At 42.7% G+C, this 24,209-nt stretch overlaps 8 protein-coding genes across 8 annotated transcripts; 5 read left to right on the forward strand and 3 right to left on the reverse strand.

The window, feature by feature from the left end:
* Positions 1-1,325: 1,325 nt before the first annotated feature.
* On the forward strand, positions 1,326-4,203 carry Bfra_011765 (putative opt family small oligopeptide transporter protein; the record flags this gene model as incomplete). Its single annotated transcript, XM_037342091.1, has 5 exons — positions 1,326-2,122; positions 2,301-2,636; positions 2,690-3,053; positions 3,117-3,458; positions 3,553-4,203. 5 exons carry the CDS (start codon positions 1,326-1,328, stop codon positions 4,201-4,203), a joined length of 2,490 nt encoding a protein of 829 aa, XP_037188171.1.
* Positions 4,204-5,127: 924 nt separating this feature from the next.
* Bfra_011766 (putative mrna capping enzyme protein) lies at positions 5,128-6,306 on the reverse strand (the record flags this gene model as incomplete). Its single annotated transcript, XM_037342092.1, has 1 exon — positions 5,128-6,306. The coding sequence occupies one exon, from the start codon at positions 6,304-6,306 to the stop codon at positions 5,128-5,130; it is 1,179 nt and encodes a 392-aa protein (XP_037188172.1).
* Positions 6,307-8,176: 1,870 nt separating this feature from the next.
* Bfra_011767 (uncharacterized protein) lies at positions 8,177-8,803 on the forward strand (the record flags this gene model as incomplete). Its single annotated transcript, XM_037342093.1, has 2 exons — positions 8,177-8,479; positions 8,589-8,803. The coding sequence occupies exons 1-2, from the start codon at positions 8,266-8,268 to the stop codon at positions 8,801-8,803; spliced, it is 429 nt and encodes a 142-aa protein (XP_037188173.1). The 5' UTR covers positions 8,177-8,265.
* Positions 8,804-9,173: 370 nt separating this feature from the next.
* Bfra_011768 (putative tetratricopeptide repeat family protein) lies at positions 9,174-11,638 on the reverse strand (the record flags this gene model as incomplete). Its single annotated transcript, XM_037342094.1, has 3 exons — positions 9,174-11,056; positions 11,116-11,312; positions 11,436-11,638. The coding sequence occupies 3 exons, from the start codon at positions 11,636-11,638 to the stop codon at positions 9,174-9,176; spliced, it is 2,283 nt and encodes a 760-aa protein (XP_037188174.1).
* Positions 11,639-13,367: 1,729 nt separating this feature from the next.
* On the forward strand, positions 13,368-13,916 carry Bfra_011769 (uncharacterized protein; the record flags this gene model as incomplete). The annotated part of the gene is made up of 3 exons (XM_037342095.1): positions 13,368-13,403; positions 13,453-13,811; positions 13,895-13,916. The coding sequence occupies 3 exons, from the start codon at positions 13,368-13,370 to the stop codon at positions 13,914-13,916; spliced, it is 417 nt and encodes a 138-aa protein (XP_037188175.1).
* Positions 13,917-15,213: 1,297 nt separating this feature from the next.
* Positions 15,214-17,015, forward strand: Bfra_011770 (uncharacterized protein; the record flags this gene model as incomplete). The annotated part of the gene is made up of 3 exons (XM_037342096.1): positions 15,214-15,403; positions 15,464-15,574; positions 15,763-17,015. The coding sequence occupies 3 exons, from the start codon at positions 15,214-15,216 to the stop codon at positions 17,013-17,015; spliced, it is 1,554 nt and encodes a 517-aa protein (XP_037188176.1).
* Positions 17,016-17,295: 280 nt separating this feature from the next.
* Bfra_011771 (putative heterokaryon incompatibility protein) lies at positions 17,296-19,320 on the reverse strand (the record flags this gene model as incomplete). Its single annotated transcript, XM_037342097.1, has 1 exon — positions 17,296-19,320. One exon carries the CDS (start codon positions 19,318-19,320, stop codon positions 17,296-17,298), a length of 2,025 nt encoding a protein of 674 aa, XP_037188177.1.
* Positions 19,321-21,215: 1,895 nt separating this feature from the next.
* Bfra_011772 (putative transcription factor c2h2 protein) lies at positions 21,216-23,566 on the forward strand (the record flags this gene model as incomplete). Its single annotated transcript, XM_037342098.1, has 2 exons — positions 21,216-21,743; positions 21,938-23,566. 2 exons carry the CDS (start codon positions 21,216-21,218, stop codon positions 23,564-23,566), a joined length of 2,157 nt encoding a protein of 718 aa, XP_037188178.1.
* Positions 23,567-24,209: the final 643 nt, after the last annotated feature.

Genomic DNA, 24,209 nt, shown 5'->3' on the forward strand with positions numbered 1-24,209 from the left:
CGTCATTACAATATGGGTCACTTACTTGATTTGGGTTTAATGCTTCACTTCTGCGCATGAGATATGCACTACTTATGATTGCTCATATTTTGCAGCGAATATTGGCTATCGCCTGGATTTAAAGGGTTTGTGTATAGACTTTCGATCAATACATAGTGACTCTCAATTGATCTTGCATACCGGCAATGTGATGATCTAATCTAGCTCGTTTCCGTGAACATATGCGTGCAGAAGTCATTGGTTTGTGTGGACAGAAAGAGAAGCCCATCTTTCATCTTGGGGGCACTTCTTTGGATACTGCACCCAGAAAGTTATTGGTGGTTGATCTTATGATCCGAAATACAACATTGAATTGACATGATGTGAAGTTTACAGCACAGCCTCTGTAGATTAATCGTGGCCGAACTAAGACATATTGGTGTTAGTGTGTTTGCGCAATCACACCTCACATCATATCTGTATCGAGACTGATGAATCGACGTGATTAGGTATTTGCAGCTTGAGAGTTGTGTACTTAACGGATTGCACAGTTTTACAACTAACCTCCGATGATCATAGATTGACCCCTGTACTTTTAATACAAACAATTGACATCAAATTAGATGCTCGGTCACGAAGGTCCGTGAGCAACCATTAGATGTCCGGTTTGACGTTTCAAACATGGAAAAAGAAGGGCAAATGCGACCGCCACTTTATGTTATCTTTCAGGAGTGCGGAGCAGATCTTGAGCTTCCGAGATCTGATGCTCCTTATCATCTACCGGTACCGTGGCTTCGGTCGCTTGTTTCGTTTGATTCTTCTAGTAGATGTTTATTCCCCCCATGCATGAAGATTTTTCGCCGCAGTACTGTTTCATGGAGTATACGCATTGCCTCTCTGAGTTTGGAGCTTATTTAAGGTTAATTTCGTAATATTGATGGCGTTGGGGCCAATTGCAAGATGGCGATTAGACATGAGGGATCATTTGATGTCAATATTCATGCTTTCCTCTGAAGCAAGCGCTGAAGAGTATATTTGAATGTCCACATCCCAGGCTTTATCAATTTTCTTTAGGAAAAATCACGCAACCTGTGTCCACTATTCTGATCTATAGTAGAATGCTGGGAATCATTGATGTGTTGAAGCGAAATCCCATCTGATGTCCTTCCCCGGATCAATGGTGCTCCATGTAGGTCTGAAATCAAGCCGTGCTCTAATCGGGGATTTTGGAATCTGAATGCTAGTGCGTAAGGTGGGACACTATTGTATCGCAATGACTTATATACTATGTATTCCTTGGATCTCTTCTCTCGTCAGACCGTTGATCGATCTCCGTGTTATTCATCATGAACTCCTCACAAGAAGAAAAGTTGGCTGGCCCGACGGCACTCTTCTATGAACGAGTTCAGGGTGATCGGGATTCAAATCCTAGGATGCATGATATTAATAGTAGTAGTAGAGATATAACGGAGGGGATTTCGATGGCTAGACTTAGATCAGATCCAGTAACGGATTTGAAAGCAAGACTCTCACTATGGGGTTTGTTCGCATGGTTTTCAGTACATGGGCAACAAGCTTATACAGAGATAGATCCCAACTACCCCGAGGACGAAAAGGAGTTGAAAGTTCCGGATAAGTCGTCTTTTGATGATGATGATGCCTACACAGCAGTCGAGGAAGATTCTCCATACCCGGAAGTCCGAGCCGCGGTCAAGAACTATGATGAGGATGTACCCGCGAACACGATTCGTGCCTGGACTATCGGGCTATTACTGGTAGTCGTTGGAGCATCGATGAATACCCTCTTTTCTCTTCGATCTCCTTCGATCGGTCTAGGAGCGTTGATTGCTCAAATCATCGCTTGGCCTTTAGGTCATGGATGGGCTAAAGTCATGCCAAATAAGCAATTCAATACCTTTGGTTTGAAGTGGTCATTGAATCCGGGACCTTTCAATATCAAAGAACATTCTATCATCGTCGTCATGGCAAGCGTAAGTTTTAGCGCAGCATACGCTACTGATATTTTGCTTGCCCAAATTGCGTTCTACAAACAAGATTTCGGGTTGGTTTTCCAAGTACTTTTGGTTGTTTCAACCCAATCTATTGGCTACGGTATTGCTGGCATCTTGCGCAAGTTCTTGGTGTAAGTCTTCTAACCAAATTCCTTTTTAATTGTTCCGACTTAATTTGTGTTTTACACTGGCTTTCCCTCCACCGTGCTGTCTTTCTTGAGCATTCGTTAACCCGCATATGATGTTCCGTCTGAAATGCTCATGTAGCACGCGCACTCCCTAATAAGCATCTACTAACACATAACTCAGGTATCCTGCAGCCATGATCTGGCCCGCCAACCTCGTCAGCGTCACCCTAATGAACGCCATGTACGAAAATAACGAGAGACCCGATCCAACTATCTTTGGGGGTTCAATTCATCGCTACAGATGGTTTGGATATGTGACTGCTGGTGCATTTTTTTGGTACTTCATTCCTGGATTCTTGGCTCAATTCCTATCGGTTTTCGCCTTCGCTACTTGGATTGCTCCTAACAATGTTATTGTTAACCAATTATTCGGTGGTACGAGTGGTCTTTCTTTCATACCATTGACCTTTGATTGGACCCAAATTTCTGGGTTTATAGGGAGCCCTATGATTCCTCCGTAAGTAATTCCCAATGTTGATTCTTTATTCAATGTGCTAATTTATATCATAGATGGCATGCAATTGCCAATACGCTCATTGGAATGGTTTCGTTCTACATGATCGGTGCATCAATTATTCATTACTCCGGAGCATGGAGTTCAGCATTCTTACCCATGAGTGATAGCGCTACGTACGACAATACCGGAGCTGCATACAACACTACGAGAATTCTAGCCAAAGATTTTACTCTCGATCTTGCTGAATACAAGGCATACTCACCTCTTTTTCTGTCAACTACTTTCGCTATCTCGTACGGCTTGTCATTTGCAGCCATTTCTTCATTGATTGTTTACACATATCTACACCATGGAAAGCAAATCTGGGCTCAATTCCGTAATAGCACCAAGGAACAGACTCCTGATATTCACATGAAGGTATGTGTGCTTTATTCTTTCATCCCTCCTATAACACAGCGCACATATTAACCCTGTTTACAGATGATGCAAAAATATCCCGAAGCTCCCACTTGGTGGTACATGTCTCTCTTCATCGTAATGGTCGGACTTTCCTTCATCACCATCCTTGCGTTCCCCACCAATCTCACCTGGTGGGCTTTCCTCATTGCCCTGGGAATATCGTTCTTCTTTTCATTGCCCATTGGCATTATTCAGGCAATTACCAATACCCAAATCGGACTGAATGTATTGACGGAGTTTATCTTCGGGTATTTGCAGCCTGGAAAGCCGTTAGCTTTGATGATCTTTAAAACCTATGGATATATTACCATGAGTCAGGCGTTGGGATTCGTGAGCGATCTGAAATTTGGTCACTATATGAAGGTATGCATTTTCCCCTATTCCTTTCGCGTCATTTCGTCCCAGAAAGTCCCTCTCGCCATTTCTTGACTCCCTCGCTTACCTCTTTTGGCCTTAGATTCCACCGAGAACAATGTTCATGGCCCAAGTAGTCGCAACAACCTTCTCCTGCTTCATTCAAGTAGCAGTCCTCAACTACGCTCTGAACAACATCCCCGACATCTGTACTCCGCATCAACCCTCTCATTTCACCTGTCCCGGCGGTCGCGTCTTCTTCTCCGCATCCATAATATGGGGTCTCATTGGCCCCCAACGCATCTTCTCCCCAGGTCAAATCTATTCCGCCCTATTCTGGTTCTTTGGTCTCGGAGCAATCGTTCCCGTAATTTTCTTTCTCCTATCCAAAAAATTTCCCAAATCACCAATCAAGTATCTAATGGCGCCCTTGATCTTCGGCGGCGCAGCAGTAATCCCACCCGCGACTCCTCTCAATTATCTCAGTTGGGGAATTGTAGGTTTCATTTTTCAAAAAGTCATCAGACAGAAATACTTCGGATGGTGGAGTCGTCTTAATTATTTGACGAGTTCGGCGTTGGATCTGGGATTAGCGTTGAGTACGATATTCATTTTTGTAGCCTTTACGGTTAATGGAGTGGAGGCGCCCAAGTGGTGGGGGAATACTATTGTGAGGAGTACGCTGGATGCACAAGATGCGGCGGTGCAGAAAGTGGTGGGTGTGGGCGAACACTTTGGTCCGCAGGTTTGGTGATCTTTGGGGTGTCAGGGGGAGGGGTAATTTTGCAACAGGTTTGGCACTGGGCGTGGAGGAGTTGAAAGAATTTGGTTGTTGGAAACTTGCGGCTACCGGAACATGCACAAGTCTGGATGATTTGAAGCGGTGGCCGGGAGCTAGGTAATCGGAAAGAGGAGGTCGAGGGAAAATGTGTAGTAATGGTTATTCCTTCGCTTCTTGCATATTCTTAATGTAGTACTGTATCTAATGTATCGAGTTTCATTATCCCTTATTCTTGTTTCATCATAAGCGAAGACATAAATGATAGGTCTGCAGTATGTTTTCTGGGCGGCGGTCTTCGATATCTCTTTTGAGACTATGGACTCGAATCGCCAAGTCGAGTTTCCCGAGTAGCTCTGCTTAGTATCCTGCTCTGCATTGTTTTCATGAGAGTATGGGAAGTTGATTCTGCTAATCTGTGGATTTTTTCTTTCCCTTCCCCTGTTATGACTTTCACAATGATGATATTTGAATAAGAATAAAAGTATGTGATGGGAATAGATCTATGTACTAATAAGATACACCTGGATTGATGCAGTATTGCCATAAGTTCGGGCCCCGGCGAAAACAGACGTCACTCTCCAGCCCTTGATATGGAGTCAACCATGAGTTCCAGCTCGTAGTTAAAGGCTGAATATGATTTGAGAGTAATTCTGGCGTTTGCACCCAAAGCAGATTTCGTGTTGAACATCAATAGTCATCAAAGGGTATCATTTCCTATCGTTTGCTCCATTCCCCTTTCGCTTGCACCAGATAGTGGCAGCTGTTCCACGTAATATACAATAAGGTACAAATAAGATTTCTTTTCCGTCTGCCTAACGCCTGAAGATTATCTCCGAAAGAAACATGCCTCGTGAGATTGCCATACCCTCAGCTTTCGATAAAGTCCCTATTACGCACTCATGCAGCAGCAGCAGCAGCGGCGGCGGCGGCTGCGGCTTTCTTCTCCGCATCTCTCCTCTTCCATGCATCCCTGATTCGAGGTGCAGCGGCAATTAAATCCTTCTCCGTCACACGATCCCGAATACTTTCAATAACGCTCTCCACTGTACTCGTATGATTTGCAACCTCCTTATCGTCTCTGAACTTCATGTATCTCCATCTCTTCTTGTCATCCATGTAACATTCTACTATTCGGTCGTTGAGCGGTTCGTTAAGTTCCTTCAACTTCTCCCATTCCTCTGGTTCTAAATGCATAGTTCCGTACCATTCATCCTTTCCATTCCCTGCATTGACGAGTAGGTTGCAGACTGGAATCGCATCGTAATCAACATATGGTTCTGTATTTCCTTCTGCGAAATCCATCGCGTCGGGTTCAACGGTGGGGAAATCGAGCCCGAGTTTAAAATCAATACTATTCTCGTTCTCGGGTTTCCATTTCAATATATTCTGATCTGTTCCATGTTTGTATTCCGAACTTCTGCATGTGAAGATTAAGCCATCGTTTCCATGCGGCAAGTTTGGTAGGGTTTGTCGAAACATCATTTCCATTGCATAGCCAAATTCCATTCGTTTCAACTCCATTAAGAAATGAAAGTAAGGTATCTCTTGAGGGAAATTGCGCAAGAGGTCTTGGTAAGGCGAGAAGATCCTTTCGGAGAAATATGCAAGTCGTTTATCGAGTGTGCGATTCATAAGACTGTTTCCATCCAACACCATACAATCGAAGACGAGGAATTTCGGCTGCATCCCATTCGGTGTCTTATCCATGACCAATTCCCCATCAATCAAAGTCTTTCTGTGAAATCCTTCGATATCGCGAGGAATAGGGAAATGTAGGCTTCCTTTCGGTACATACCAATAATCATTCCTCCTATCGATCAAATAATGGCATTCTTCATGGGCCTCATCATCAGTCAGATAGAGTAAGTAACGAAAACCATCTGATTTCTCGCAGACGTAATAATCTTGTCGCGTCAATTCATCGAGGTGACGTCTGGTGAAACTGACAGGCTGTGCGCCGGGGAAACTGGGATTGGATCGATTGAGTAGTTGCGCGACTTCTCTTCGCATGTGAAATAATATTTCGCCCTGTGCCTGAATACCAGGGGCTTGGATATCGTGGACGGGACCGCTCATTTTGTCGAGTGGCTATGGATATGGATATGGGTATGGGTATTGGTATGGGATTGTGTAAATGCGATATATTGTTTGCGATTGAAGAGTCACAGCTGTTCGAGGCTGGGCTGGGTTGTAGGTAGAGTGGTAGTTCAATTAGATTGTTTGTTGGAATTTTTAGTGGTTTGGTAAGGCTGAAGATCAATCGGCATTTAGGTTAAAGTTTTGACCGATATGCTATTTTTATGGGCTAGAACAAGTCGCTAATGCCTGGGTACTACCATTTTATTGTTCTAGATGAGACAGGTTACATTGGCATCATATCATTATCCGCGAGTCTATCTTGTAGATGCAATTGTTAGTTGACGTGTGGTAGAGTTGTCTGTTCATTCTAATGTATCATCTTTGGAATTCTTTCTATTTGAAATGTTCACAGCTTCAATGAAAAGGGGCATTGAGGTGTCACTTTCAGCTTGTTTGTGACAACAACTTTGATTCTCAAATACTGGCTCTTGAATCCTCATCTCTGCTCGTAAATCACCAATCGATCAAGTATTATTTAAGCAAACTACTACATATCATATTGCCTCGGGGATGGTCAAATATCGCCATATATTGATCCTACTCAGCTGGGGTCTAATTCCATCCTCTCTCCTTGTAGCTTCTATTCCTAAATGAATCGCCAGTGTCAGATGCACCAGATGTGACTGAAAAGGTAGGTATTGTCGTGGAATATTTCATTCCCAGCGTCGTCCACAGGCTTTGGAATCCTCTTTTTGAAGCTTTCACCCTAGGATGAACTGCTTGAATTGGAAGCATCTGATTGGGCTGAAGTCGAGGCATTTCCGTAGCATATGTCGTTTACAGCTTCATCCATCAATTTTCTATCTTCCCATCTGGGAGTTCTTACATGTGATGAAATCTGCATCGAAACCTTCTAGTTTCACTCAATTGAAGATATCGTGGTCGGTCATATCACCGTCAATCGTTCCATTCCTGGCACATTGCATCTGAGTAGCCCCTATCTTCGCTAATCCCTATGTTGTAAGAATTTCGACATCTCCTCTAATTGCTATTAATAGTGAGTGAGGTAGTCTTTGTGTAGCATAGCCGATTCATTGAAATTGAGGATCTTCGCCCGTTAATCATAAAGGGCTGGCTTTTCGTTTTGCGAACATTGATATTGAACTAACCAATGCATCATGGACGGCTCGTACCAGTTTCCTCCCTTCCCCTCACAGCCACACCCGTAACGTAGCATTGATCGGGCTCCCAATAAATACTCCGAAGATATAATTATACATCCCTAGTTGTACTTCCGAGCATTCACTGCGTAACACAGTGGTCTTTCCAAAACTACCATTTCAGTACAACATTACACGATCATATAGATAAAACCCCACCCTATTCTATCAATCTAGACATCCCCTTCCACCTCCTTCATCCTATTCATTCCTCTCCATGCAGTGTGAGTCTGACGAAGAAACCTCGTGATTTTAATTCCCAACACGAGAACCCCGAGAACCCGTACCTGACATCATGAATCGCATCTCGTATTCCTGCAGATCGTACTCTGCGTTGGAGGCTTGGCAAAGAGGATGGCAGCGAACGAGCCAATGAGATGAAAGAATCGTTAGTGATTATTGGAGATAGAGGTGGCTAGGAGATCGACATTGCGGATTATGCTTGTTTTGACTGTTAAATGTACATTTTAGATTTGAACGCTGTTGTGTATGGCCTGTTGAATATGTGAGATGATGTATTAGGGATATGGGACGGGAATGTAAGAATGGGATGGGGTACGGAAAATTTGGTATATAAGAGTAGGGGTTCTGCTGCGTTGTAAATCTCGAAGATCATATACATAAGTGAAATCATTTGAAATTATTAATTACAACATCATCTCATTTGAACAATCAAACCTCATCACTACACCTCACACAATCAAAGCTTCCCAAAAACTCCGTTACAAATACGAAAATGCGTGCCTCCCTCCTTTCTATCTCAACCCTCCTCGCTCTCCCTCTCACAACCTTGGCCGATTTCCATTACGGATTCTCAGATTACACAATCACGACAGCCACAGGAAGATATGCCATGATTTTACCAGCGTCTCAGACGAACTGTACGGAGGCGTATGATTTCTACCCCAAGGGACCATTTGGTTTTGAGGTTCCCACGGGCCAGGTGAAGGGTATGTTTTCCTCCTTTCCACTTCTATTTAGCTTCCCCCATTTCTCTTGTTTCCTCAGTCTCCATGCTTTTCCCCAGAAAACAAATGATAGAAACTGACACACCACCAGTCGCCATCTGCGGTGTAGAAGTCAATCTCAACGTAACTTCAGGCTCTTGGTATACAAGTTCTAGAAATATCCTAGGAGGCAATTGTACAGCCGTTAACACGACGAACCCAACGGCTGGTGTGAGAACCCCAGTTTGCAGTATTGGGTACAACAGTGGCTCTAGCTATACGGATATTTGGAGGTGTCCGGGAGCTGTTTGTAAGACTGAGTTATAGAGAACGAAGTGGGAGTTGGAAGAGAGAATGGGTGGCGGAATAGAGTTATGATGGCGAAAATCGCGGGAAAGATTTCATCCAATATAAATGCTGCAGATGACGGTCGGGCTGATGGTTGAAGTGGTAGATGAAAGCATCAAGGCAGGCATATTATCGTGGATACAAAAAGTTAATGACGTAAAGTAATGTAATAAATAAAGACAATGAAAAATGAATTGATGTCCGGAATCTGGCTGTATGAGGAACAGATTATCAATCTTAAATTCGAGATATCTTATTCTAATCATGTAAAAGTTATTGTGAATCTGTAAATATGTTCGCTAGTTGTGAATGCTGATTCTTGACAGCAAAACTTACCTACTAGTACAACCTAGGAAAGTTTTATTGAAGTCAACTGCTTGCCTATATCGGCAACCTCTTCATCCAGCGCCCTGTCTTCCATCTCAAATATCTCTCTCAAGCTCACGTCATCTAATACACCCTCGCCAAACTGTTCGTACTTCGAGTCATTACTAACTCCTCCCATTTGGAAATCACAGGCAGCGTTCGATTCCTCACAAACAGCGCTGCTTTCTTCCATCAGCTCTTGTACCTCAGAAATCCAAACCTCGACTTCCTTGATAAACGGATTGTCATCTTCAGTGACACTCTTTAATTTTTCTAACAATTTCTCATACAAGAACAATGCATCCTGGAATTGGGACAACTCTTCATAACAATACCCTAGCTTGCCACATGTTTCGTTTAAATTCCCAAAATTGCACCAACCTTGCTGTTGAACGTCAATTGAGAGACTTTTTTTGTACATGACTATTGCTTCCTCGAAACTTCCCCCATTCATTAGGATGGAACCAAGATTGTGATACCTCTCGGGTAGTAAACAGTGATCTACTTGCTGCAGTATATTGTGGACGATTTCGATGGATTCAAATATCATGCCTCTATCAGAAAGGATAGAGCCCAGCTGACGCTGGTAAACGCCATACCAAGAGTGCCTCTTGCCCAATGCTTGTTCAACGTGCTCCATCATACATCTACACAGACTGTAAGCTTCTTCAGTCTTTCTGTCTTTCAAAAGAACCCAGATCAGTCCGTTCATATTTTTAAAGTAACTCTTACTCAGGCTTCGGTCATGTTTATTCAGTTGGTGAATGTTGTATCTATATAGCTTCTCGGCCTCTGAATATAAATCTTCTTTTTTGCCTCCGATCAAGAGACCAAGAAGCTCGAGTGCATCGCTTGTCACTTCCTGATTGCGGTCCAGATCCCGGTTATTTAAGACGTTCCGTATCACTGATCGGATGACTAACTCGGCCTCTGCATACTGACTATTATTGTACAAAACATAAGCTTCGAGGTAGGAGAGTCGGATATAGAAGGGGTGCTCAGAGCTCAGTTGCGATTGTTGAATCGCTTCACACAAGCTTCGATATAGGTATGTCGCTTCCAGAACTTTTCTTTTCGACAAAAGCTGCATGACAATCTCGAAATATACCTCCATTATCTTGTAATTATTGGGACAGCCCTCCTTCAGCCTTGCAGCTAGAAGTTGACGATGTAAACGTAAGCAAGTTTTCCTTTTTTGCTTGTGGAGATGAATCAAATGCTGGAGAACTAAAATAATTGCTGGGTTATGGTCTGGTAAAGTCATCCTAAATGAGCAAAGCTTAAATTTCCACTCTTTAATTTCTTTTTCCCACACGTCAATCAATGGGCTGGATGAAGGTGCAAGCACCACTCCACGCCGATAATGACAGGTATTTTGAGAAGTTGGAAAAAGATCAAGCTCGAACAACGGACTCCATTGGATTTCTTTTCTTGGAATGAGTACAGGTTGCACCACATTATTAGGCATGTAGCCATATTCGGCGCGATTATAGAGGATAGACATCTGCTTAACTGATGTTTCGTGGCACTCTATAACATTGCGAAGCTCGTTTCCGGAGATAAATTGTTTCGTGTCCACGACTTCATCATCAAGATTTAGCGGTGGCATGGAAGCTTCAATCTCCAGTAGTCTAAACAGTCCAGTTAATCCAGGAGATCCAGGGACACCAATAACCCAACTGAAGGGCCATTGTTCCAGATCCATAGCGTCATTCTCCTCGGTAACGTTTGAGATTTTCGATTCTACATGAGCTGAAGCGATTTCACCCACATAATTTGATGTGGGTAGTTGCTCTTCGAGTAAGCAATATGGCCCAACAGATTTTGGCGTGATGTTGGTGTCTTGATAGGAGATATCTGGATGTACTAAACCAAGCATTAGAATGCGTTCGCTGAATGGGTAATTATCTTGAAGAATATCAAACCTCGAGACAATGGGCTTTCGTGTGCATATCTTCTCTTCAGCCTTTGGATCCTTTTGGTATCCGAAACACGTTTGTCTCCAATAACAAACTTCACAATGCCGTTTTTATTGTCATTTTGAAGAAGAAGCTTCCTTTCCGCCTTCCTGAAATTCTTCTTCAAACCCCACTCCTCGGTCTTCCGTGTGAATTGACGTTTTCTATAACCAGAGTATTAATATCTCTATGCTAAACTTCATTCTTTCAAAAGAGGCAGAGAAACCTCCAGATGCGACATCACGTCTTTCCCGTTCAATAAGTAATATCAAAAACCAAGCACTTACGTAGGGTAAAAGTCGAACCTTCTTGCGAGTTCATGAGCAACAGTAGGGTATGTCTGGTTCTCGTCTATATATAATTGCTGTATGATTGGCTTGAATTTCAACCATTCTTCTCTGGAGAGGATTTTGTGGCCTCCGGTAGGCAGTGAGGACTGTGCTTCAATATCCATCAGAATATGATTCTCGATAAATGTCTGATCTGACATAATGTTGATGTGAGGATTTGGTAAGGATGAATGCTCTGGGATGATGGGAAATGAAAAAGTGCTTCGTAGATAATTATTTTATTTTCGGTGATGAGAGACCTGCGACGGAAGAAACACTTTCCGCGACGCCAATTGAAGAGTGATTTTTGCTGGGCTATGAATTACAGAAAATGGAAACAGTCTGATACTTATCAGTCAATTTTGCAGAGCCTAGCCTTGCGATGCATTTCAATGGCTGACCAAAAGTCCCCTTCCATATCAGGTTTCCCAGACCATAGTGTACTGTGTACGTATCAACAAAGTAAGCCAGCTCATGCACGAGCGATTGTACATGGTAATGATAATAAGTCGCTAGGTTGAATGTAACATAGACGATTGGGTAAGAACAAAAGTCCCTCGCGTATTATTAGCCAACCTTAGAAATCGACTTTGTTCATTCTGTAGGGAATGTAGGTAAGGCAGCGGTAAAATCTGACAGCAACATGATCGCCAAATTTCTTGCGATAAAATTTACCAGCAAGCTAGATCAACACCAAAATTTCATTCAGGACAACCTTCCACGTATCAATATTTTCTGGCGCAAATGAGCCACGTCGGAGTTAATCGCGTGTCTAGTTTGATGTATTGTATACTTCTGAGGCATGAAATCGACCCAACTGTAATTTAGTTAACAATCAATTCAGTTAAAAGATCCAATTCCATATCCACCAGATCCTGTCTACACGTACAAACTATTGGACATTTTACTATCGATATAAAATTTCGGAAAGAATGTTACTCTACTTTGAGGATATGCCGTATCGAAATTGCTTTCAAATTATTCTGATAGCTCATTGCTTCAACTGTGTGCGTGGAAGGTATTGAGATCGCCAGCAATCCGAAAGAGACCTCTAACCACTAGATTGGGTGTCTAGGTGGTTGTTGACGGCTTGCGAGGGACAATTAACGATGTCATGAGGTCACACCACAAAATTCCCCCACATGAACACCCTTGTAGGAGGCTGAGGAACTTTGGGATTGGAACTGACCAAAAGTACCCTACAGCTACCAGAGATATCATCTGGATTCAACGGAGTTGCAGCCGTGATATTATCTCGGCTAAGTGCTCACATTTCCCCTGCATGAATATGCCGCAATTGGTGCACAGCAATACAGAAAATTTGTGAAAAGGCAATCTTGACTGTGGCTCGTCGGTAGGATGTTTGGCAAGGCCAAAAGTCCCCAGCAGCATGGGACTTTGTTAAGTGTCTTGCACCACCTTCTTTCTGCCCAATTCCTAGTCAAATTCCATTTAGTTGGGCGAAAACAAAGACCTATGTCATTTGGGTCTGGGTGACAAAAGTCCCCAGCTGTTGACGAAGACTGTGAAAGTTGCCTGTCAACATGGTAGACAAGAGGAAGGCGGAAGCTTTAGTAAGAAGATGAACTCTTATATAAAGAGCGCCAATTTTCCACTCAATCTTCCTGTACGCTTCAAAGTCTCTCTATCTCAAATCAACTCATTTCACCTAAATTTAGAGGAAACCATACTGTTAGTTCATCATCAGAAGCTTCATTGAAAGCTCAAGTCTTTACTTGCTCAACTTTCACAGTTTTTTGATCCAAATAACGCGAGATATCGGTCGTTTAACATAAAAGAGACCAGAGAACGCAGTATCCCGATCAGAAACTCTCAAAGCATATTTCAAGGCCATATCAAAACCACCAAGTTCATTATAGCTCCGTCATAATGGCCAACTTATCATACGATCAATCGGCCGCTCAGGTATGCTCTTCTTGATCAAAGTTAGTTCTTTCACTAATGCATAATCTAGGCAGCTCAGGTCCAATCTTCGGACAGCGCAAATACAGCTGAGTATACAGCCAATGGGCAGTGGACCAACTACTACACCCAAAGTCAATTCACAGAAGTCAACCGTGCTATGCCATCAAGCAACGGTAATGCTCAAAGCCAAACTCAAAAGTCATACACTTCTCACTCGACTACCAATACGGACTCGATGACGCCAATGGATCGCTGGGCTGCCGAAACTCCTCAACAAACTCCTTGGAATGCAGTGGGAAGCGTTACTACCTCATCAAACGATACCCGATCCGGGTACTCACGCAACCATGTTTATCACCAACAGCAGGCTGGTGACGATTGGAGCATCCGTGGAAATAAATCAACCAGGTGAACAATAGTTGAGGATGAGCATGTGAGTGATCGATTTCCAGACTGCTCTGTTTGTCTTGCCCAATGTCTAACTCTCGCAGTCTCATGAATACAGGGGGATGAATGCTTTAGGATCGCAAATAGTCACTAGTTTTCGATGTCATTTTTATCATCATCTCACTTCCAATAATGGTGTCTTTCACCGATCGCGGGGAGTTTTAAAGTTTCTAGGGTGAACAGTTCCGGGGATATCTATAGTCTAATTTGGAAATCAACTCATGTTCTCAATTGCAAATGGTTTCTAGGGGGTTGTGTAGATTAATTCAGCATTTTTCTTTACCGGGAGATGAATTTGAATGGGGTTTTCCGCACGAATGACTTTTTGAGATATCGATACAGAGATAACCTAACCCAATCACCGTGAATAAAACTAACTGTCGTATAACCCCATGTATATATAGAAAGATTCAGCCCACCTTAGGCTGGCCTAGGTCCAAGCTATTTGTTTGCAGTTGATGATGTGACAACAATTCTAAGCTAAGAAATACGCTAGCAAATGACTATCAACCTATGAGCAGGTTCATGGAACTTCTTCTCATCTTATTCCCTTTCTAGTTAGCTGGCTTAATCGTAAGAGTTTGCCCATCATATTTATACCCACGTTCCAGTGCTTCAAACTCTCAAACCCTAATTGTGAATGAGGGGTTACAGTTGACTCATCAAGCGAAGCGAAGTAACGCATCTCTTGTGGATAAATTCCTCTCCGTAATGATATCGACAATATATCAGTGTTCTTTCTAGAAAGCTTGGCATGTTGATTCGGAATCATTTTGCTCAATCTGTCATCGCCAATTTGCTTGCAGGACCTTTGATGTTAATTCAGCTTGAAGATAGTGAATCTTGCAGAAGACCTTGCTTGATGTGATGCCGATACATCTGCAGTTATGAGGAAAGAACTCCGATCTACGGCTAAGAGGAGTAGCTAATCAACTCTATGAATCTGAGGAGATCAAAATTTCAACTGCTAAGATGACATTAAACGGTCGCTTACTTGAAAGTTAAAATATTTGCTACTTTATCATCCGAAAAGTGAAAATATGAAAGGTTTGGTCTCATATTCACCAAAGAAATGTTTTTCCAGAGCATTCTCATTTGCATTTTGTTCAAAAAGTGAATGAAGTGATAGGCTGAGGATTCATCGGTTTTTTAGGACAATGTTCTAAAACCTTCAGCTTTTTATTGGCTCTCTTATGTACTACTATAATGGCTGTTGAGTCTCTGATTATAGTTTGGCCGTACAGCAACCATATTAAAATATCACCTCGAGCTTTGTCTTTGATTTTTCTTGCTTTTCTCCTCGCAACAAAAATACCACAACGACCAGACCTTTATATCTCAAGTTTTTGAATTCAGCCACACAATGTCAAACTCAAATTTTCTTCTTGATCCTTTTCTTTTGCAAGAAGACGAGCGAAACAAGAATATTAGCAACTTCCCACAAACTGCCTCTTCAATCATGCCAGAAACTCCTTTTATCGAGCAGAAAGTTCCCTTTATTAAGCAAGAGCAAGAAGAAGAACGTGTTTACCACCCGGTTTCAACACAACTTGGTAAATATTATTACCTCTCCATCGAAAGGAAAGATTTCACAGATTGACCGCGCAATTTAGGTAACACGCCAGGATTAAAATATGAAGACGATGATAAGTCTGGTTCTTACTCATCTCTTTCTGCCGAGGAATATGATATCAGAAATGACAATTCAGACCATCTTTCATCTTGTATGTTCTTCCTTTCATCTTATTGCCCACGACTTTGACTAATGACTGTTCAACTTTTATTAGATAAACAAGACCACCAGTTTTTGAAAAAACCGCAGGAGTTACCCCTTGCGCAATCTGGTTCCTTCAAGTCACCCGAAGAATACGATCAGTATGTTGGAGATCTAACTTCGCTACAAAGATATCAGCCTGGCCCTCAGATCATCCTCGGCCCTCATCTCCAAAGGCAGGTTTACAAACTGGAGAGTCCGAGTCCCTTGGAATTTGCCCACCATCAACAGGCTTACAACCTGCAAGCTCTGATTCTAATCGACCTTCTGATGATTTTCATTACGATACTGGAGATATATCCCAAGTACAACCCTGCCAATATCGCTTGACTCACGACCAATCTCCTGGCGGTCAAAGTCTTCCTACTCAGCACTACAGCAGCCAGGCCTTCAATAGTCCGCCAATTTCTCAAGCTCCCGAGCCTGGTCCTGATCTTGACGAATACCCAGATTTACAACCAGGAGTTATCATCATGAATCTCCCCACACCAGCTACAACTCAAGAAGTCTCTTACTTGGATTCGTGGATTCCGAGAAACAAAACAGACATCGAAAATTTCTATGCTGCTAGGCCTGGACTGAATCGATCTATTCTTGAAAACTCTTCAAAGCAGGATCAAGTAGATACTGTCATGAGACACATGTTAGCTGAGCATGGGGCTATCATTGATGAGAGACAAAGTATTTATGGCCGATATGATCAACTTGGCGCAGTACTGATCGGTCAATTCCGATTACAGAACCCGGAGCATGCCTGCGAGCTCCAGTGCCAAGGATATCTTGCCTTCCCATCATCTGCTATCACTCAAGCTCTTTCATACCCTTCCAGGGCCCCTAATTCAGGTATTCGCAACTATGATAATCAACCTACCCACAACAATTACGAAGAGATTGGTAGTCCAGACATAGAGGCAGTAAAGAAATGGGGCGGGATCAGAAAGCAAACCAATAACAAAGGTGTCTACCACGAAGTCTTGCATCGCAGACGTACAACTATCGGTGCCAAATGCCACCCTGAAGCTAAACGAATGATGGCTTTACCCTATTCGACAGGGGAAAATCTGACCGATCGAGATATCCTTCAATTAGCAAGATTGAGTCCACTCGACAGGCATTTACGTGCTTCAAAATTCTTCAACGAGCGAGGAGAGTTCTACACTCGTCATATACGCTTCACGGAGATGTCGGATGCGCGTCTTAGACGCGAGGGCTTGTTGCGTTCGTGGATTCCGAGAAAGGCAGGGGATCGTCCCCATAATAGCATAGAGCGTGCTGAGCGGGCAATGCAGTTGGGGTTGACGGGTGATGATAAGTTGTTTGCTGATGCAGCTGCTGAGAGACTTCGTCGAGCCAAGCCAGAGCAAAAGATGATAAAACCAAAGCCAGTATAATCAGGAAAGATAAATGACACTCTTATACTATCTATTCAAGGTCCCAACTACCGAAGCCTACTCGGGACACTGATGATGGTGATGGAATGGCATGACGGGATTTTATGTGGATTATTTTTCGTTGTCACTGCAGCATTTTGAGCGTTGGTTGTTGGATTCCCATTTTTGTGGTTTTCCTTCGCCTTTGGGTACCTAGGTACGAGTAGATAGCTTTTTGACTTATATCGTAAAACTTATCTTATTGTTCCATGATCACCTTGACATATGTCTATGCTTGTATTCACATGAGGTTAAACACCCGTTCTCCTATACTTGAATGATTCGCATCATCTTTCCTGACATCAAGTACTCCAATCCGTTCCCATGCATCAACAATTGAGTTGAATCTAACCACAAGCGTGCACAAGAACTCTGCTTCTTCATTTAACTCATAATTTCTCTCTGTCATTGAACCTAGAATCAAACAGCAAACTTTCCAGCTCTGCTCCTGAGAAAGTCCCCCCGGATGCAAGGGGATATCCAAATTCATCTCATATATAGATATCAAAATCATATCCTCAATACCCGCGTCAAACAAAAGCATCGTGTTCTCCTCCTTTTCTGATAGAAAGACTGTTGCGAAGATATATTTGGCATTAACGCAAATTATCTTTGTTTCTAGGAAGGTATCGAATGATGAAGTGCCTAGAGACATTGTGCGTAGTGAAGCGGGTTTTGCAGGATAGAATTGTGGGTTTTTGGAGAATGATGCATCGTGGGCTGCTGGAAAGATTATTCCAATCCCCTCTGTCATCACCATACTAGCCCATGACCACGTCGGGGCAACTTCTCTATTCTGCCGCTTAGGTGGCAAATTAAGAGGACTTGCACTGGTATGTACGGTTTCATACCTCGTAACGTCCCACAGTAAGCCTCTCGCAAGATCTTCAGCCCAAAGTCCTCGAAGATATGTAGACATCAATCTAGCGTGGAAGACCTTGGCAATACCTAGCAATGCACTCAATCGATCAGTTTCGTGACTCAATCTCAGCCTAGAGAATTCCTCCACGGCACGAAGCCAACTATCATAGGAAATATCTTGCACGTCGCGAAGAGGGTTAGATGCGATAGAATCGAGTCCAGTACATTCACATCTTAGTTCTTTACGGCATTCCATGACTAGCTCTGACGAGCAAAAATGCAAGGTTCTTGGTGCTAAATATCGTTCTTGGAAAATCCAGGCTCTTGACAACAATGGTGCCTCCTGCTTCTCTTTGCCCCATGAGCTAGTGGTCTCGTTTCTCAATATAGTCGGAGTGGAATAAAATTGATGGTGTCTATTGAGCGAATGGCGGACAAATATGCTCTTATCCTCTGACTCAGGCTTCAGAAGACCTTTCGTGAACAAGGGAATAGATCGATAAAGTGGGTTCCTAGGTGCCAGGCACCCTTTAGAACTATCAGCAGCACCAGTAGCCGCGATGTTTACATAACAATTGGAGTATATTGAAGCCATAAGAATCGATTCATGCTTCCAATCATCCAGAGAATCCTGGACAATGCAAAGAGAGTCAATCCATATGAATCTCAATCCTAAAGCTCGTACAACGGATATTGCATCCTGAAAGGTAGCTGGGAGATCAGCTTTTCTAATTCCACTATAGAAAGATTTTATAGTAGATGATGTGGTTTGAATGATACGATTAGAGCCCCAGCAATGTGATAACGTGGCGTAGGAAGGTCGATTGGCGCTGCTTGGGAGATCCCTAGTTTCTACCAAATATATGTCATCCTCACTACCAGATATATCCAGAAGTCTCGATGGCAATTGACTTGTTGTAGCTATATCGCAAGATGAGTGATTCTTACGGCAGTTGCTAATCCAAGAATTAATGAGTGTGATATGCGTCTTGGTTGAAATCAATGTAGGAAGGTTTCTGGCGATCCCAAGTACGCCAAAATTGCCAGAATCGCTAATTATGGGCCTTAAACAAATTCCTCCGACCTCATCATCCTTATCCGCCACAAAGAATTGAAGCCTTGACAACACTTCTTCTCCAACACCATGTTTATCGCGAATCAATTCAATCTCAAGAGGGGCAGACTTTTGTACGATAATCCGGCCGCGCTTGCCAATCAGGCTGCAATGACTCTCACGATGAAGCGACGCAGCGTCGCGCCGTATAGCTTGCGCACCTCCTTTTATCAAGAAGCAAAATGAACAAGCACGGCTTGATAACATCAATTCCCGGATGTTGAATGGAAGAGTGTACTCGATTTTATCATTACCTACCACGTCCACTCGCCATCGAGCGGTTTGGCACATGGGATTTATATTAAGGCAAACACGGCAGGGAAGGCTGGGGGCCATGATACTGACCGAACGAGGCTTTGCATAGGGACCCGTCTACTTATGATGAGAGCCGCCCCTAAATGATTCTAATACCGAAATAAATATCATTCCTTTTTGAAAGAGGAAAGTCCATATTAAATTCGGGGATAGATCGTTCTTATATGTACAAACGCGCTATCCAGAGCGTACAAGATTAGAAGGGTGGTCAGACTCGGGCATCAAGACATTATGTATGAAGAATGTGGGGTTCACCAATTTTATAAGCCTAAATGCTAGGCTAGCCTCATCACTTCAACCTCATATAATGAGTACATATAATCATCGCCGAAACACTTCAAATGGTAAAATAGGAAGCTACCTCCTACTCTTACTTTGAATACAGCGACCGGTAAAGTCAAACCAGAGTTACACATGAAATGGAGGTTGTGGCCAAATATACATCAATCTATCCCATAACTCTCGCTTCTCAACCGAGCAGGACGTCAAATGGACAACTCCAAGATCACACCCTGTTTTCGAACTAGGAAAGCACCTCTCAAGCCTAATGACTTCGGGCCAAACAAAGAATTTCAATATAGCTGAACACTGTTCGACTTGACTATAGTATCTATACCCGTGGTCCAACATCAACACACACCATCTACGCTAGACTCACCAAGCTCAGAAAATTGGTCTGCTCCATCTTCGTTGTTGATTTCGTCAAGCTATATGCTCAATTTCCATTGTCATTTGTCGGTTCTATTATCGTCTCGAAGCATGCCTAATTCTGTTAGCCAGGCTTAAGTGCTCGGATCCTCTCATGCTTTCCTTTGCGCTTTTTTCACTTCGCATTCCGGACAACTTCGAATACGCCTATCTTCATGTACAGGTTGTTGACTACAGCTTCCGGGCAGACCAAGCCTGCACGTAACTTGTTGTTTCACATGACTGCACGCCCAAAGAGTTCTCTGGATCACACACATCACTCTATCGCTGTGGTTTTTTTACTGCTTTAGCCTACGACTTTCCAAGCTAGATCCTGAGAGTTGGGGTCTCAATTCGATAAATTTTGATCCGGAAGAGGTATACCGAGTTCGTGACCTTTCAATGATCGGTGTACAGCACTCTGTTGAACGAGTTTGATAGACAGATCAAACTGGAAATGCGGACATATGCTGCTTTCGTACCGCACACTTTGTTGTTGAGGGCTCTCAGATTTCTATAATCACTTGAGAATTCGTCGATAGCGATGTCTTTGTTTGATCATCAAATGCAACATCTTTGAGGTGGTATTGAATAGGAAAGAATATAAGAACAGTAACGACGGCGGTGATGGTGATGGTGATGGCGATGGTGATGGCGATGGTGATGGCGATGGTGATGGCGATGGTGGTTGAAGTGGAGAAGAGGAGGACCGCCCATCCACGCAACCGCCCGTAATTCCCATCTCTATATTCTTTTGATTTTCTGAGACTCATGATGGAGGAAATGGTATGGGAACCTCCCCAAAATTTGTATTCACCATTTTAAGTTTATCAAATGTACCCTTCATGTATACTTGCATCATCACCGTCCCCTTCACTCGCTTAGCTTCTGGTACCGTCTCCATCTCCATCTCCATCTCTATCTCCATCAACAATCTTCTTATGCGAGATGAGAATGGCCAACACATACCTCTAGTACAATTCACGTCGAAACCTTCTTGCGTTTCTTTACTGCATCTTTCACCTCTTCTACATATCACAGTATATTCTTGGTTAGGTGTACTATTAGCATCTACAAAATTTTGATGGAGCCATAGCGACGTCATCTACGATGAATAGAACTGCATATTTCTACTATTTGCAGTATTATTCTTATACAAAAACAACACCATTTGTCTCTAAAGCATGTCTTTTAGAACTGTTGAAGAAGCTGTAGCCGCTTATGAGAGCGCACCGCCACAACAGGGTTGCCGAGATCCTGGTTCGAACCTCGCGCGACCACCGATATGTGGTGATCAAGTATCGCATTCCTTTGACAATGATCTGAATAAGGCAAATCACTTATCATACAATAATTTTGACGACAATAACCTCGATGATTTCATCCTCTTTCCCAATGGCGAACTCACAAGTTACGATCTCGAGTTCGATGATGATTTGTTTGCATATCAAGATGGGGTAGAGCAACTTGCATCCATATCCACAGCGGGGTCCTCCGATAACCAAAGTCCCTTGCAATGTCAGATTACACCTCAAAGATTGGGTAGTGAAGTGAGAGACCGCTCTTACGATTTTCCTGGCCAAGTGGAATATACTCCATCTGAAATGCCAGAACCGGTCCAGACGTCGATGAATTCCCAACATGTACAAACATTATCGAAAGCTGGAACAATCTCTGGATCAGATCTCGAAAATCATGACCTTGAAATACATGTGAGTATATGTTCTGGTTTATCACATTGTGAACCATTCTTTGTTGGGGTAAATTACGTCAATATCTATCCTTCAAATCTAAGGCTCTTGTAATTTGCAAGAACCTTTTTTACATTCGTTTCTTAATTTGATCTTGCGCTTTTTTCTATCTACACAATAGAAGACCTCCGGACTAATGATGTTTCTTGCGATAGGAGAGCAACTTGGAGGGACCCACAAAGGTCCACAGACAGATACTTCCACTTCGACGATCGACTAGGAACAAGGGAAGTTGTTCAACGGGAGGGACTGGGAACATAGTTTCCCCTCATCAAACAACTAATGATCTCGAATCAATGGTTCAATGTTACAGTCAACGCCTAGCTGATTATCCCGCGAGTCGCAGTTCCTCAATTTCTGCAGGTGTCGAATTTACCAGTAAGAATTTCAGAAGTAAACTATTCGACAGAGTATGCGAGACAACATCAGAGTTTGAGGATGAGCCCCTGAATCGATCGTTCGTCGCCTCAGAAATCAGAAAATCTATACAGGATATCTATCGCGATTTTGGCTTCAAAGGGGAGACTACGAAAACGGAAAGCTTGGTTGGAGAATCTATACTTGAGATCATTCGAGACAAAGATATACCTTGGAAGGATATGAAGCCTATGAAAATTGCGGAATCAGTCTATAAAATTTACTTCGAAGCAGGAAACGATCAGCCTATACCGCAGAATATTTCTTCCAGAAGACACAACACAAGAGCCGCATTCTCTGATTCGACACCACGTACAAACAGAAACCCATCGGTATTTTCACGTTCATCTAAGCGTCCTAGCGATTATGAAGGTTCCACGAGTATCGCTTCCTCTTCCAGTAAGCGACCCAAAGTCTCCTCGGACGAATACAATTGTTACTACGACGATTGTAACGCAAGCGTGGAGTTAAAAGGGATTGGACCCCACAACAAAATCCATAATCCTTATGAGTTTTTTGCTTGCATTGTGCCTGGTTGCTTGAAAATATTCCCGAGAAAGGAAACTATGAAAAGTCACCTAAAGACCAAATCTCATAAAGGCTATCTCAAGGGTCTCTCAAAAACTGAAATGAACAATATATCAGAAAAGATCAGGGAGAATACTTTTATAATCACAGATCGAACCCACGACCACTGCGGTTTCTGTGACATAGATCTTCTTCGAGGTTCTTGGGAGGATTGTCGGAGAAGCCACGCCCACATTATGAGTCATCAGAAATCATTTCCCCTCCTGCCCTTCCGGCACTCATGCTCGGACAAAGATAAGTGTGGAACGAAAGATCATTGGAAGACTAGCACCTGCATCCAACCAAAGAATCGAAAGCGGGTTCCGTATAGCGACTATGATGACTCTGATTGCGAAGTACGATCAGAGATTGATGAGGACAACCTTGATTGTTCAAACAACGGGAATAGCACGGAGCCACAAGAGAGACCTGTTATGAATCTTTATGCCCAAGGGCCTCGTGCTCAAGACTATCGTGGGAGCAATGATAGCTTCAGTGGTGGTAGTTATCCAAGAAATCGGAGCCCATCTGAATATAGAAGTCCATACCAAAACAAGCAGTCTTCAAGGCTTCGTCCTATGCTTGATACATTGGCCTCTCCTTCAGATACAGAATTGGATATCGCAATGTCTAGATTTCGCGCCGAGGATCCAGATTCCGAGCACCGTAACAACTACACCATTCGGGATCCCTCACACGAAACTTTGCGGCTTGGTATGTTGAAGTCTTCAGTAGACTCATATATAACAATCGCGGAACAAGAAGACGACGATACGACAACCCAACCATCGATGACATGACTCTGATTATAAAATATTCTATGGAAATGACACTCGAGGGACGCCTTTCTTCCTTCACTTTTTTCTATCTGTTATTTTCAGCATGGCGTTCTGGGTTATACTTGAATTCTCACGACACTTTCTTTGGTTCATTTATGGAGATCGAAGAGAATTACATATTCCAGATATGAGTAACGACTGATGAGATTTGGGGAGGTCCTCGGTCGCCTAAATTAGGCCTCAGTCCGGCTCACGATACCAATCAATCCGACATAGTACCAACAGTTTGAGATATATAAGAAATAATTTATTTAACGTGGCTTATCAGCATGTGGAGCATTTAATTTATATAGAAGATGAGTTCGCATGTCTCCGTATACTTTTCTTTTGTACTTTCTTTTTTTCTTTTTTTCTTTTTTTCTTTTTTTTTTTGAAATGAAATGTAAAGTTAGAATTTTTCTTATATAAATGAGATATATAGTATTTAACTTTATAAAATTATAATAATCTAATGACTTCTTTTGAAAATTCGAATTAATATAACAATTATTATAATCCTAATTCTTTTGTGTAATGATGGTTTAATCAAAACGGTTCGTTGACGATGAAAGATATCGTCTTTTTCCTCTTATTAGGAAGGAATAAAGCTAGTTACTTATCCCTT

The sequence above is a fragment of the Botrytis fragariae genome, assembly GCF_013461495.1.
Source record: "Botrytis fragariae strain BVB16 chromosome Unknown tig00000251, whole genome shotgun sequence".
Classification (NCBI taxonomy): Eukaryota; Fungi; Ascomycota; class Leotiomycetes; order Helotiales; family Sclerotiniaceae; genus Botrytis; species Botrytis fragariae.